A 14,830-nucleotide genomic window follows, 5' to 3' on the forward strand; every position below is an offset into this window, starting at 1 on the left:
GATAGAGCATAAACTTGGGCTACTTGAGGACTCAGGTGTGAAACCCCAAGGTCGCTGGCTTGAGCATGGGCTCACCAGCTTCAGCAAGGGGTTGCAAGCTTGAGCTTGGGATCAGACATGACTCCATGGTTGCTGGCTTGAACCAGGGGTCACTAGCTCTGCTGGGCTCCACGTTCAAGGCACATATGAGAAAGCAATCAATAAACAACTAAGGCACAGAAACAAAGAATTGATGCTTCTCAACTCTCCCCCCGCTAAAAAAAAAGAAAAAAAAAAGCACTGAAAGCAAACATTCAGACCTGAAGGCCAGAAAAAAACTTGAAGACCAATAAGTGCCTATGTATTTTCAGAAAGGGGGGAGGAGGTCTGTAGCATTCATCAGATTCCCAAGAGGCCCATGACAAAGAATTAGAAAAAGCGGGCCTGGCCAGCTGGCTCAGTGGTAGAGCATCAGCACAGCATGCAGGAGTTCCGGGTTCAATTCCTGGCCAGGGCACACAGGAGAAGCGTCCATCTGCTTCTCCACCCCTCCCCCTCTCCTTCCTCTCTATCTCTCTCTTCCCCTCCTGCAGCCATTGGAACAAAGTTGGCCCAGGCACTGAGGATGGCTCCATGGCCTCCACCTTAGGCACTAGAATGGTTCTGGTTGCAACACCCCATATGGACAGAGCATCGCCCCCTAGTGGGCATGCAGGGTGGATCCTGGTCAGTCGCATGGAGGAGTCTGTCTCTCTGCCCCCCCGCTTCTTACTTCAGAAAAATACAAAAAAAAAATTTTTTTTAGAAAAAGCTTTAAAAATTAATAGTAATAAAAAACCTATTACAGCCTGAGAAGGTGGTGGCGCAGTGGATATAGTGTCGGACTGGGACAGAGAAGACCCAGGTTTGAAAACCCGATGTCGATCTGCTTCTCCACCCCTCCCCCTCTCCTTCCTCTCTGTCTCTCTCTTCCCCTCCCGCAGTCAAGGCTCCATTGGAGCAAAGATGGTCCGGGCACTGAGGATGGCTCTGTGGCCTCTGCCTCAGGCACTAGAATAGCTCTGGTTGCAGCAGAGCAACGCCCCAGATGGGCAGAGCATCGCCCCCTGGTGGGCGTGCCAGGTAGATCCCGGTCGGGCGCATGCGGGAGTCTGTCTGACTCCTCCCTGTTTCCAGCTTCAGAAAAATACCAAAAAATTAAAAAAATTTTTAAAAAAAGAAAATCCGAGGTCGCCAGCTTGAGCGTGGGCTCATCTGGTTTGAGCAAGGCTCAACAGCTTGAGCCCAAGGTCACTGGCTTGAGCAAGGGATCACTCTGCTGCAGTCCCCTGGTCAAAGCACATGTAAGAAAGCAATCAGTGAACAATTAAGGTGCCGCAACAAAGAATTGTTGCTTCTCATCTCCCTCCTTTTCTGTCTGTCCCTACGTGTCCCTCTCTCTGCCTGTCACACAAAAAAACAAAAATCATATTATATATATATATATACAGTTAATATGCAGTTATGCTTTCATATTTGCATGTATAAGAATGGTGTGGAAGGATATACCTTTTCTTTTATGAATTTTTGTATTATTTATATAGTTATATTAAGCATGTATTTGTTTTTAATTTGAAAAATATCAGATAAAGAAAATATCAGCCTGGCCTGTGGAGGCACAGTGGATAAAGTATCAACCTGGAACGTTAAGGTCACTGGTTCTAAACCCTGGGCTTGCCTGGTCAAGGCACATTTGAGAAGCAACTATGAGTTGATGCTTCCCACTCCTCACCCCCCTTTCTCTCTCTCTCTCTCTCCTCTTCTAAAAACCAATAAAATCTTTCTTAAAATGTTAGAAAAAAATAAAAAGATTAAGAGATTTTTAAATATAGCTATCCAGTTTACTGTACAGAATTTCACAAAGAATTTATATAATTTCCTTTTTTGACATTGCTTCTGAGTTGACAGAATAATATGGACATATCTTGATTTCAGCATGTTCTTTTGGGTATATTAAAAACCATATGAGCTAAATAAGCGGTTTTGAAAGAAGAAAAATCCACACCTAGCCTGAGCACCTGCTGACTTTATATTCTAATCTCGTTGATATGGCTCATTTTCAACTCTATTCACATTTGTTACTGAACACACATGTAAATTTCCAGACGAAATGCATGTGTACACACTACCAGGGGCTGGGGTAATTTCTGCATATATAGTCCGGTTTTCAACAGGCAGAGAGATCAGTTTAACAGAAGCCTAACCTAAGCCAAATGCAAATCATCAAAATAGCAACTCAAACTTTGTGCAAACTGATAATAAATCTTCACCAGGAAAAGCAGCAGCTTCCCCACTGTCCCTGCAATACACATAAAAGGATATGTTGAAAGCTCAGTTAAAATAACTAGAAACAAAGTGGTTTTATATTGTAGAACTACAGCATCTATCACTTTTAACCTTCCCTTCTAAAGCTGAGTTCACAGAGAATGCTCAGACGGCAACCTGTATTGCTCATATAGAACAGTGGTCCCCAACCTTTTTTGGGCCACCGACTGGTTTTTTTACAGAGGCAGAGATAGACAGGGACAGACAGACAGGAACGGAGAGAGATGAGAAGCATTAATCATCAGTTTCTCTTTGCGCGTTGCGACTTCTTAGTTGTTCATTGATTGCTTTCTCACATGTGCCTTGACCGTGGGCCTTCAGCAGATCGAGTAACCCCCTGCTGGAGCCAGCGACCTTGGGTCCAAGTTGGTGAGCTCTTTGCTCAAGCCAGATGAGCCCGCGCTCAAGCTGGCGACCTCGGGGTCTCGAACCTGGGTCCTTCCGCATCCCAGTCCGATGCTCTATCCACTGCGCCACCACCTGGTCAGGCCCGACTGGTTTAATGTCAGAAAATATTTTCACGGACCAGCCTTTAGGGTGGGACGGATAAAGGTATTACGTGACTGAGACAAGCATCAAGAGTGAGTCTTAGACAGATGTAACAGAGGGAATCTGGTCATTTTTAAAAATAAAACATCGTTCAGACTTAAATATAAATAAAACAGAAATAATGTAAGTTATTTATTCTTTCTCTGCGGACTGGTACCAAATGGCCCATGGACCGCGACCAGTCCGTGGCCCGGGGACCACTGATCTAGAGTAAGCAAACATGGAACTACTTGTTCATCTTTTTAAACAGCTCACAGATAACGAAATACTGGAACAACTAAAATGTTTTGCCACTAAAACTAGTAAAGTAAGTCGAGTATTTTGTGATGACACGTCTTTTAGATATGGTCCTAAATATACTGCTCACAAAAATTAGGGGATATTTCAAAAATAAATATGAAGCTATAAAATGTCCCCTAATTTTTGGCCCTGGCCGGTTGGCTCAGCGGTAGAGTGTCGGCCTAGCGTGCGGAGGACCCGGGTTCGATTCCCGGCCAGGGCACACAGGAGAAGCGCCCATTTGCTTCTCCACCCCTCCACCGCGCTTTCCTCTCTGTCTCTCTCTTCCCCTCCCGCAGCCAAGGCTCCATTGGAGCAAAGATGGCCCGGGCGCTGGGGATGGCTCTGTGGCCTCTGCCTCAGGCGCTAGAGTGGCTCTAGTCGCAACATGGCAACGCCCAGGATGGGCAGCGCATCGCCCCCTGGTGGGCAGAGCGTCGCCCCTGGTGGGCGTGCCGGGTGGATCCCCGACGGGCGCATGCGGGAGTCTGTCTGACTGTCTCTCCCTGTTTCCAGCTTCAGAAAAATGAAAGAAAAAAAAAAATGTCCCCTAATTTTTGTGAGCACTATATTACTAGACTCTGGCTATAGGAAAATGCTATTGGCTAAAATAGGTATAAAAATCGCTTATAACAGTGCTTTTTAAGCTATCAGTGGTAAACACTTGTCTTCCTCCAGTCCATTACAGACTAATATTTTAGTAAAAGAATAAAAACTGCTTACTAGGAAAGTAAAAATTTTCAGAAGACACCGAAAAGGCAAGTACAGAGATCATACACTTGGCTATCACAACAACATCAAGTGGCTATAAAAGTTCCTAAATACTTAACCTCAGTCCTATGCTTACCTTGTGCAGACCAGTAAACAGTTCATGAACCATGGACCACACTTTGGGTAGCACTGGTTCACAGACCCTGTAACATTAAGCAGGTACAGTTTTCTCCCAACTCCAGAAGTTTAATGTCCAATAGAGCTCAAGCTCTACTTCGATCAGAAGTCCCTAATTCGACTTCCCAGCACAGTTGGACACTCCTGCTTAACAGCAGGGCTGGCAGCCTCTTTGAGACTACTCTTGAGGCAGCTAGGAGGATTCTACTTATCAGTGCCGAGACCAACTGCCACCAGAGGAAAGACAACGACCGACACACAAGTTAGTTGCAAGAATGACACAGGCAGTTTATTACTCACAAATCCTATGGCGTGCCTGGGTACAGCTTAAGGGGGCCCCCCGTCGGCATGCTCCTCTCCGCTCTTCTTGGTCAGCGCAGTGTGGAGTCAGTCCACGTTCAAAACTGGAGTTTGGGGACTACCCCAGCAGGGGAGACCCTTAGCTTTAGTACATTTTCTGGCCTATGCCTTCCAACAGGTGTCAATCTACAGGATTACCACCTCAAACCACCTTTTGGGAGTTCCTAGCAGGGAGCCCTTTTTATGTTAAGCTACGGAAATGTCACATCAAGCCACTTTTAAAGTGTTCCTAGGGAAGCTTGTTTTTTATGTTATCATATCAAGCCACTATCTCTTTATATACAACTTCACACACACACTAACTGGGCCCTGCATGCGAAAGGCAGAGTCTGCTTATCTTATCTGTACACACTAGATTAGTTCCTATCCAGACGGCATAACCTTATTCACTTGCCTTTATGAATTTTAATATTTATCCTAACATTTCTATATATCTTCCATATTTTTCTATATCCCTACATATTTAATTACTATAACATTATATTATTGTAACACTGAACATTTCAGATATTATAACCACTTATGTCCCTGATATGAAGTTTCTCAAAATATAATATTACCTCAATAGACGTGAGCGCCTCACTGTGTGGCTACCAAGCCCAGAGTTTTATCTTCCACCCCTTCCTGCTTCTAAGAGAGGACAGGCGTTCTCCTAGGCTGGGGTCAGACCATTATTGTTTAGATTTGGTTCAGAGCACTACTTTTAGAATGGTAAAAACAAACTTATTTCAGTAATAGAAGCCCACTTTAAATCAGATGCTCTATAAGACAGAGATGAAGCAGTGAATTATTTATCCAGCAAATGAGCCCAACTGAAAAGCCCTATTACTCAGTGATCTGTTATTCTATGTTCTCCAGAACACAATAACTCTAAACTAATCTTTATTTCTTTGTGAAACAATAATGTTCAAGTGAGAGAGGTAACTTTAGTAAAAGTTTAAAAATTAATTCTTATGAGTATATACACAAATGGGAACCTCTGCTCTGTACCAACTGAAAAATCCTCTAGCAGTTTTTGAGGCTAGGCACTAGAATCCAAAAGACAGTTTGCTGCCAGCTCCATGGCCTCAGGCTACTTACCTTGTCTATCCTGGCCTCACCTACCTCCTGGAGAGATAAATCAGTCAGTACCTAGCTATAGCACTGTTTCAAGGATTAACAAGTAATACATCCAGCCTGGCCCTTGTTGGTGCAGTGGATGGGGAGTTGATCTGGAATGCAGAGGTCGCTGGCTCGAAACCCTGGGCTTGCAAGCAATGAACAACTAAAGTGAAGCAACTATGACTCGTTACTTTTCACGCCTCATCTCCTCTCACTGTAAAACCAATAATAATAATAATAAAACCCTCCACAGTACCTAGCACACAGTGCATATTAAATCCTCAGTAAATGTTAGCTACTCAGTAAATAGTTACAATAACTATGTATTATTACAATAAACATTTCACCTAATCTCATTCACTCATCCATCCATCTAGCCAACAAATATTTAGTTAGTGACTAGAATATGCAAGGTACCCTTATGGTACTGAGACTTGTCTCCCTACAATGTTCAGAATCTTTTCCTTAGAGGACGAAACATTAAATCCTCATTAAAAATCAACCACCTCCCTGACCTGTGGTGACACAGTGGATAAAGCATTGACCTGAAATGCTGAGGTCACCAGTGTGAATCCCTGGCCTTCCCCGGTCAAGGCACATACAGGAAGCAACAACTATGAGTAGATGCTTCCCGCTTCTCCACCCTCTTTCTGACTCTCCAAAAATAAATAAGTAAAATCTAAAACTCAACCACCTGAGACCAAACATATTTTTGTTAAAATTTATCAGTCATATGGACCTAGAGCTATCTCCTGACAGCCAATACCATAGGTTTTCAGGATATTTTTAAAATATGTATTTAAAAGTCAAAAGTGAGATTAAACAGATTCATTCAAAATATGTGTGTATACATGTGTTTGTGTGAATTTTTGTGCATATATGTGTGTGTATATATATATTTATGTAAGTTTTCTTCAAAACATCATTATCCTTGCTAAAAAGAAAGACTAGATCCACTCTAAGCATTTCCTAAAAGTCTGAAAAAGAGAAAACACAAACTGCACCAGTTGCCGGCTAGCTGGAGAACAGGTCAGGCAGGATGCGTGACTCCCAGCAGTCTTCACGCCACTTTTATAGATTCTGGGAGGTAAGGTCCACATCAATTTCTCACATCAATCACTGTCAGAGAACAGCTATTACTGTAGACTTTTAGTCTCAAAGAAACTGTAATGCCACAGAATCTCCCCTTAGCATATTCTGTAAGATCAATATCTAGACTTTCACTTAATTCTGGCATCTTTCAATGACTGATCTGTGAACTTGGCAGTTTTCTTATTTGGTTAAGCCTAGATCATTGCTTCAAACACTGAACAAAGAAGGTAGCTACTGCCAAAATGTAAATTCAAAAAGCAGAACGCAGCATTAAGTCTTAAATTTAACACATTTTATGGTTCAAATGGGATAAGGGTTCCATTTCATAACTGGCTAAGTCAAATAATAAACAGGATTTAAATCACTGCTGTTAAGTTTTGATGAGAAAGAATTTTAAGTAATTTCAATAGGGGAAAAAAGATATTTTGCTTCTGACACATATGGGATTAGTTACAATGCTCCAATACACTTAATCAATATCACCTCTATACTATTTCATTTGAAAGAGCATATTTCATTATTATTCTCTTGGATCTAATGCTCACTGAAGGTCCGCAGTTTTAAAATTAAATCAACTAACAATGGCTGGGAAAAAGGGGAGAAATATAACCTCAAAAAATTCAACAAAATAACTGCTCTCATCATAAAAATTAAGTCAGTACAAAGCAATGATGTACTCAAACATACAAATGTATCATCACAATTAAATGTTAATTTATAATGATGTTTAATTCATCAAGTTTTTACTTTACCAATTCAACATATATAAACAATCTGCAAATCTGCCTACATGAAGCTGGAAGGTAATTTTTCTAAAATAAATGAGTGATGACTAGACTTAGCTGGAACAAAATTTCTTTCCTCTCTCACACAGAACAAAATATTTCAAAACTATTTTGAGCTAGCTGTCTAGTTCCTAACACATCTTGTCATTAAATTCAGAAGCACAGAGCACTGTATAGTCAGAAGGCCTGTAGGTGATTTCTGGGTTTCTGCTTCCTTAACAGAAGACGTGCTTGCTAGAACAGGTCCAGAAGGAAATGTGCAAGATTAACCAACTGCCTCTGGGAAGATGGTGAAGACAGGGATGAAAGTGCGAGTTTCTTTTCACTACGTACTATTTTTTTGCCTTTTGATTTATATACCATGTGTATCCAGTATAATGGCTGTTTAATTAAACAGGTTTAATAAATTAAAAAGCCTTTAGTTTCCCAGTAAGAAAACTAGACCACAGTAATTGCAGGAGGTGATTGATTACTCACCTTGCTCTCCTGAAGAGGTCGCTGGGTCCTGAGACAGGCCACCCCTAATTATCCCACAGTGGCACACTGAGTACTTTAAATTAAGGTTACTCGACAAGCAGCCGGTGCCAGAGGAGCACCTTGGCCCTTCCGTCTCCTTGACTGCAGGCTGTAAATCTCTCCAGGGGCGTGCCTTCCTGCTCAGGCCTGAGACACCCTTACCACAGAGCTGGCCCCCCAGAGCAAGGGGCTTTGACTAACACTTTGGGTTTAGACTCCTTGCTGATGAATATCCAAACTCCGCTTAGATTCCTTTCCAATGAGCACTAACTTTCTCATCCTGGCAATTCTTCACAAATTTACTTTTTCTTCTGTCTAAAAAATACAAAACGTGCCTGGTTCAATCACTTCTTTAAGCCTCATTTTATGATCTGAGCATCTCACTGCGATCTCTCATGCACACGGAGTAAGTGTGTTTTTCTCCTTTTATCTTGTGTCAATTTATTGTTCTATTAGTCCAGCTCTAAGAACTAAAATGTAGGGGGGAGTTCTACTCCCCCCACCCCGCCTCAACAAGGTCCTGCAAAACAAAATTGAAGATTAGGTATTTCTGCACAATATATAAAACAGAAGGGCTTTTTCCTGTCCACAAGTAAGAAAATCTTAATTTTAACTGTTTTAAAGACTACCAAACTTGAAAACAGTATCTACAAGCCATCATTTGGTGGCTAAAAACAAAAAGAAAAGAGGATCTTAAAAGTCAGGCTAAAAATGTAATGGGCATTTCCAAAAGGTTTTTGCATTCTAGGACTCCAGTTGTCCTTTAGGGTGATTATTTACGCCGCAGCACTGTGTGTGATGGTCAAGTACGAAAGGAATCTGTAGGACCAGGCAGTCACGTGAGCCTTTTCCAGGAGCTCAGAGGGGCGGCACTCATTCACCTGCCTTCCTCCACTTCCTCTGCAACCATGTCTGACACACCAGATGTGGCTGAGATTGAGAAACTCAGTAAGTTGAAACTGAAGGAGACAGAAATGCAAGAGAAAAATCCACTGGCTTCAAAACAAACAACTGAACAGAGCAAGCAGAAAAATCATACACACACCAATACACACTGGACATTCCACAAGCACTTATTTTACTTCTAACCGTTTCACTTTGTAAGATGCAGAGTGGTTGGATTAAGTTTGTATGACTGAACTGCCCCCGTTCGCATCAGGGAACTACTGACCACGAGGCTGCACTGCCTTTCCCATCGGCCTGCCTGGCTGGCAGAGAAGGAACCACACTTTCACGCTGGTGATGGAAGAAGCTGGGTGGGATAACTGTGCAACCTAGAGGAAAAACCAAGCTGGTCCAAGATGTCCCACAGCCTGTAAAATGCAGTTTAAATCAGACAGCCATCTTCTTTTGGTTAAAATAATCTTAATTATTGCAATGCACAATTTTTAATATGCAAATAAAAGTGTTTTGAAAGCAGAAAGGAGGGCAACAAATAGAATATAGACAATATAGTTGTAAACTCAAAATCTAAGTGATTTTAAAAGAATCCAAGGAAAACTCTAAGGAACCAAGGATAATACCACAAACTTGGGTAACTTGGGCAGCTGGTGTTATCACTAACAGACAAGAAATAGCTACTGAACTGAATCTCTGTAACAAGCATTCAACACACATACTAAATTTTTAAAATAAAGACGAAGATTTTTTAAAATTCTAACCTTCGGGCAGCAAGGGTGCGAACAGCACAGCACTCCTCTCCTCTGTAGGAGAAAGCTGACTGTACCATATACACAACCATCTGGAGAGCTATTTGGCAACACGATTAAAACGCATAACCTTTCATCTCTTAACCTCAACTCTAGGTACTCACTAAAGCATTAAAAAAACAAAAAAACACCAGAAAAGTAAAGCCCAAAATCTTAATGGTGCTACCCACTCTCATATCATGAGCTTATAAACTGGCTAAGTATCTCTGTGATTTTTTTGTGATTTCTCCAAACCTGTCTATAAGTTCTGTTTTATATCTGTGACATTTAGGTACTATGGGGGGGGATAAAATCTTAAAATTTTATGCCAAAACACAGCCCATATTCAGACTCAAAGGGTATAAAAGTTTTATATTTTGACTAAGTTAATACTGAGTTACCATTATTTTACTGAATCAATTTTCTTTTTTTCTGGTATGCTTGGGCTTCCTACCAACATAAACAAAAACACAGAACACTACTCAGGCATACAGAAGTATCCATTTCAGCCCCTTCAGTTTTAATGAAAAAAGACAGCGGGCCATCAAATAGATGGTTATGTAAATTACACTGTACTTTGCTATTAAATCTAATCTTTACAGGATATTCCCATTTCATAGAATAATCTTCTACAAATAGGAGCTTATGAGAAAAACTAAAACTTTCAGTATATTTTGCCTCTAAATATATTTTCTCATATATTGCCAAATGAAATAACACTCAAGAACCATAATTTAAATGACTTTACAAAAACAAAATTATAAACTAATTTCCAACAGCAAAGCAAATGCATCCAAGTTTTCATCCAAGTGCTAAAGTTGGAAGCTCTCATCAGAAAATGTAGGTGGAGTTGGAAAAGCGAGACTATCTGACCACAAAAATAAGAACTGGCAAAGACCTCCTTCAAAGTCCACCACTCTGTAGTCTTTCCTCCCCAGTCCGGGGGCTAGGACTGAGCTCAAAGTCCAGAAAAACGACGCCAACACTAAAATACATGGGACTGCTCAGCCACACTCACGAAATCCTGGGTAGAAAGCCGAGGATCAGAACTGGATTTATGCCTGACCTGGGGTGGCGCAGTGGATAAAGCGTCGACCTGGAACGCTGAGGTCGCCGGTTCGAAACCTTGCACACATTGTCTGGTCAAGGCACATATGGGAGTTGATGCTTCCTGGTCCTCCCCCTTCTCTCTGTCTCTCTCTCTCTCTCTCACTCTCTCTCCTATCTAAAATGAATAAATTAAAAAAAATTTTCAATTAAAAAAAAAAAGATTTTGGATTTATAATTTTACAAGAACTAGTTGAAGCCAAAAGTGGCAAGAAAGCAAAAGATTAAAAAACCAACAGTCTGCTGTATACTTACTGTGCCCCTCACCTTTTCACGTCAAAACAGGTGTTTGAGGAATACTGTATGCCATTTCACCTAGGCCGATATGGTGCAACAACTCAAATTAAAATTTGTCATTATATTCCATTTATTTGGTAAAGCATCCAGTTTGGAATGCCACTGTAACTAATACCAACAATTAAAATTTCGCTGGCCAGAAAGGTTAGTTGGTAAGAGCATCCTCCTATATACAGAGGTTGTCAGTTCGATCCCTGGTCAGGGAACATATGTACATATGTTTCTGTCTCTCTCTCATTCCCTGCCTCCATTTCTAAAATCCATTTAGGAAAAAAAAAAAAAATAGTGCCTGACCAGGCTGTTGGACTGGGATGCGGAGGACTCAGGTTCGAGGCACCGAGGTTGCCAGCTTGAGCACGGGCTCCATCTAGTTTGAGCAAAGCTCACCAGCTTGAGCCTAAGGTCATTGGCTTGAGCAAGGGGTCACTCAGTCTGCTGTAGCCCCATGGTCAAGGCACATATGAGAAAGCAATCAATGAATAACTAAGGTGCTGCAACGAAGAACTGATGCTTCTCATCTCTCTCCCTTCCAGTCTCTCTGTCCCTCTCTCTGTATCTCTCTGTTTCTGTCACACACACAAAAAAAAGTCATTACATTCCCTTTGTAATTACCATATTTTTCACTCCATAAGACACACCTAGGGTTTTAAAGAGGAAAATAAGAAAAAAAAATATTCTGAACCAAATGGTATGTTAAAATATTTAATAAAATACTGTATTTTTTGCTCCAGAAAATGCATGGGCATTTTCCCCTCCACTTCTTTTGAGGGGAGGTGTGTCTTCTGGAGCGAAAAATGCGGCAATAATCTAAGAAAGAAAACAAGACCCATACCAAGTACTGCACTAAAACTGTTATCGACACTACTTATATATCATTAGGAAATTATGTGTATTTATTACAGTTAGAAGGCCATGCATTATCCTTATATTAAAGCAGAAGAAACTAAGGCCCAGAGACACTAATTAAATCATCTCCTCCAGGAGAAATGCCATGTATTCTAGGCCCTTTAAATTATCCCAAGATAGTTACAAGAAACACACTAGTACAGCTGTCATCACCATTGTACATGCCATGAACACAGGAAGCACTGTCAGAAAACATTTTTAAAAGACAATAGATTTCAATACGCCCACTGACCTGAAGAAAAAGGAAGTGGCCAGAATATCTTCAGGGTTTATCCAAATCTTGGAAGCACCCCAGGAAGGAAAAGTCCGAGGGACTTCGGTTCACCTAGTTAAGGCAGGTAACCTACCTTAATTAGGAATAGCATGCCAGTGCTTCTTCCAATTTTTCTTAACATACCTTCTATTTTCTTCAATGTTGATTCCCCGATACCTCTTAATCTGTGACAATAAACTAAAGGTTCCCTTTCTCCAAACTTGAGATTATTTCTAAACTGACTTGTTTTAGTTATAAATCACCTGGAATGTGAGAGATTACTAAATACAAAGATTCTGATATATTCACTTCCTCATACATTTTAAAGTAATAAATCTGTAAGAAACCGAAGTTTGGGGAAATATACTTCGTGGTGCATGAGAAAGGAACACTGAATTAATTTGAGAGCTTTCCAGTCACTGTTCTAAACATTTGTAAAAATTATAGTGAACAAATCTGACATCAGTCCTGCTCTCAAGAAGCTGATATTTTAGTGCGAGAAGACAAAGTAACAAGTGGAGAATTTCAGACAGTATCAAAGGCCCAACAGGGTGATAGAAAGGTCAGTGAACTGAGAAGGACACTTCAGTTCAGTCAGGACCCTGTGAGGTGACAGCTCAGCTGACATCTGGATGACAAAGAAGTATGCACCTCTGACTTTTTCCAGTTAGTAGTAACATCCTCTAGCCTACTTTCATTAAGGAGGAATAAGGTCGCTAACAATTTTCAACAACAAGGTAACATTTTGCATTAAGGGGAAAACATTTAAAAGATAATAGATTTCAATAGCAATGGTTTGAAGCACTAGAACTGTGTAAGACACAAATGTTTTACACTTTAGCCTTCATATTAACATCTCAGTGAGAAAGGAAAAATATGTCAACAGTAAACCATTAATGAACAGCATATGATCATATGCCAAGAGGAACAGCGCAAGCCATCCACATAAAAAGTTCAAAGCAAGGAAGAGATCAATGTAGACCAGAGAGAGCAGTACTTCTCGAGCATTTAATATACGATTAATCATCTGATACACTGTGTCAGGAGAGGGGTCTGCGAGTCTGAGATACTGTATCTCAGCATTTCTAGCAAGCTACCAAGAAAGGCCAGTTCTGCTTGTCTTGCTGGTACATGGACCATACTTTCTAAGTATCAAAAGTATAATGTGTACAAGAAAGGTTAAGATTCCAACTGGTTTGGGAGAACAAGAAGGGTTCTATACCATAAGTTCAACAGGAATAATTAGCTTGATTTTGCCCGGGAACAATAAGAACACTTTACAACAATGAAGATCCACTCTTTCATTCCAAAAGGCTATACTGATCACTGATTCTGTGCAGTGTACAGTAAAAGACACGTTGACAAGTCTAACAAAATAGCCACTTAAAAGATGATTGAGGCCCTGGCCGGTTGGCTCAGTGGTAGAGCGTCGGCCTGGCGTGCAGGAGTCCCGGGTTCAATTCCCGGCCAGGGCACATAGGAGAAGCGCCCATCTGCTTCTCTACCCCTCCCTCTCTCCTTCTGTCTCTCTCTTCCCCTCCCGCAGCCAAGGCTCCATTGGAGCAAAACATGGCCCAGGCACTGGGGATGGCTCCATGGCCTCTGCCCCAGGTGCAAGAGTGGCTCTGGTCGAGACAGAGCGACACCCCGGATGGGCAGAGCGACGCCCGGGATGGGCAGAGCATCGCCCCCTGGTGGGCGTGCCAGGTGGATCCTGGTCAGGTGCATGCGGGAATCTGTCTGACTGCCTCCCTGTTTCCAGCTTCAGAAAAATAAAAAAAAAAAAAAAAAAAAAGAAAAAAAGATGATTGAGAGATACCATTTCACACAAGGAGAACAGCCATGTCCATTAACAAAGAAATTTATATTATATCCATAGAATGAAATGGTATATAGTAATGAAAATTTATTGTAACTACTCACTCTAGAATAAACTAATCTCAAACACGGTATGTGTGTATATATGAGTGTGTGAGTGTGTGTGTCTGTGTGTGTGAAAAATTCAAGAGATAGGAGAACATACTATGATTTAATTGACCCATACAGGCAAAACTAAACAAACTGTTTAGGAATACTCTTGTGTGGTGAAGCTATAAAATCAACAAGAAATTACTGAATCAAAGATCACAACAGTGATAACAGGGGAGAAAAGGATAAAATAGGGGACAGAGCTTTAAACATACTTGCAATGTTCTATTTCTCAAGTTGAATGGCAAGTGACTGGACAGTTTGCGGTTTAAATTATGTCTTATAGACACGACTTTGCATATACAACGTTTTGATTTTTTTTTCATGTCTTTGCAAATGTCATCAATGATAATTTTAAAAACTAAGTCAGGTAACTGGTGGTGGCAGATTCTAATAGCAGGTGAGTTAATAGTGGAAAACTGCTAATATGGACAACTTCTAACCACTGACTTAAAGAGGAAAAAAGCGGGAATTAAGAATGCTAAGTAGAGACAGAGCTGAATATTTTAATATGGTAAAGTCTTGAAAATGTTACATGTTAAGGGAAACGTAATATTAAAGTAACAGGAATTGATAAGTAGAATAGAAGATAAGAATGGAAAAGCTCAAGAATACAAGAACAAAAATTTGGTCATAGCTACTATTGAGGTGCCAGAAACAAATGCAATCCAACATCTGGTTTACAAAATAGTTTCATG

At 40.9% G+C, this 14,830-nt stretch overlaps 2 protein-coding genes across 3 annotated transcripts in view; one reads left to right on the forward strand and one right to left on the reverse strand.

Annotated features, from left to right (window-relative positions):
* The window catches only part of EIF3H (eukaryotic translation initiation factor 3 subunit H), a 103,624-nt gene that overhangs the window by 86,372 nt on the left and 2,422 nt on the right, over window positions 1–14,830 (reverse strand). The window lies entirely within an intron of this gene.
* Window positions 8,822–9,001, forward strand: LOC136398103 (thymosin beta-4-like). Its single transcript, XM_066372512.1, has one exon. It carries the CDS (start codon window positions 8,822–8,824, stop codon window positions 8,999–9,001), a length of 180 nt encoding a protein of 59 aa, XP_066228609.1.

Source organism: Saccopteryx leptura, chromosome 3 (genome assembly GCF_036850995.1).
Source record: "Saccopteryx leptura isolate mSacLep1 chromosome 3, mSacLep1_pri_phased_curated, whole genome shotgun sequence".
NCBI lineage: Eukaryota > Metazoa > Chordata > Mammalia > Chiroptera > Emballonuridae > Saccopteryx > Saccopteryx leptura.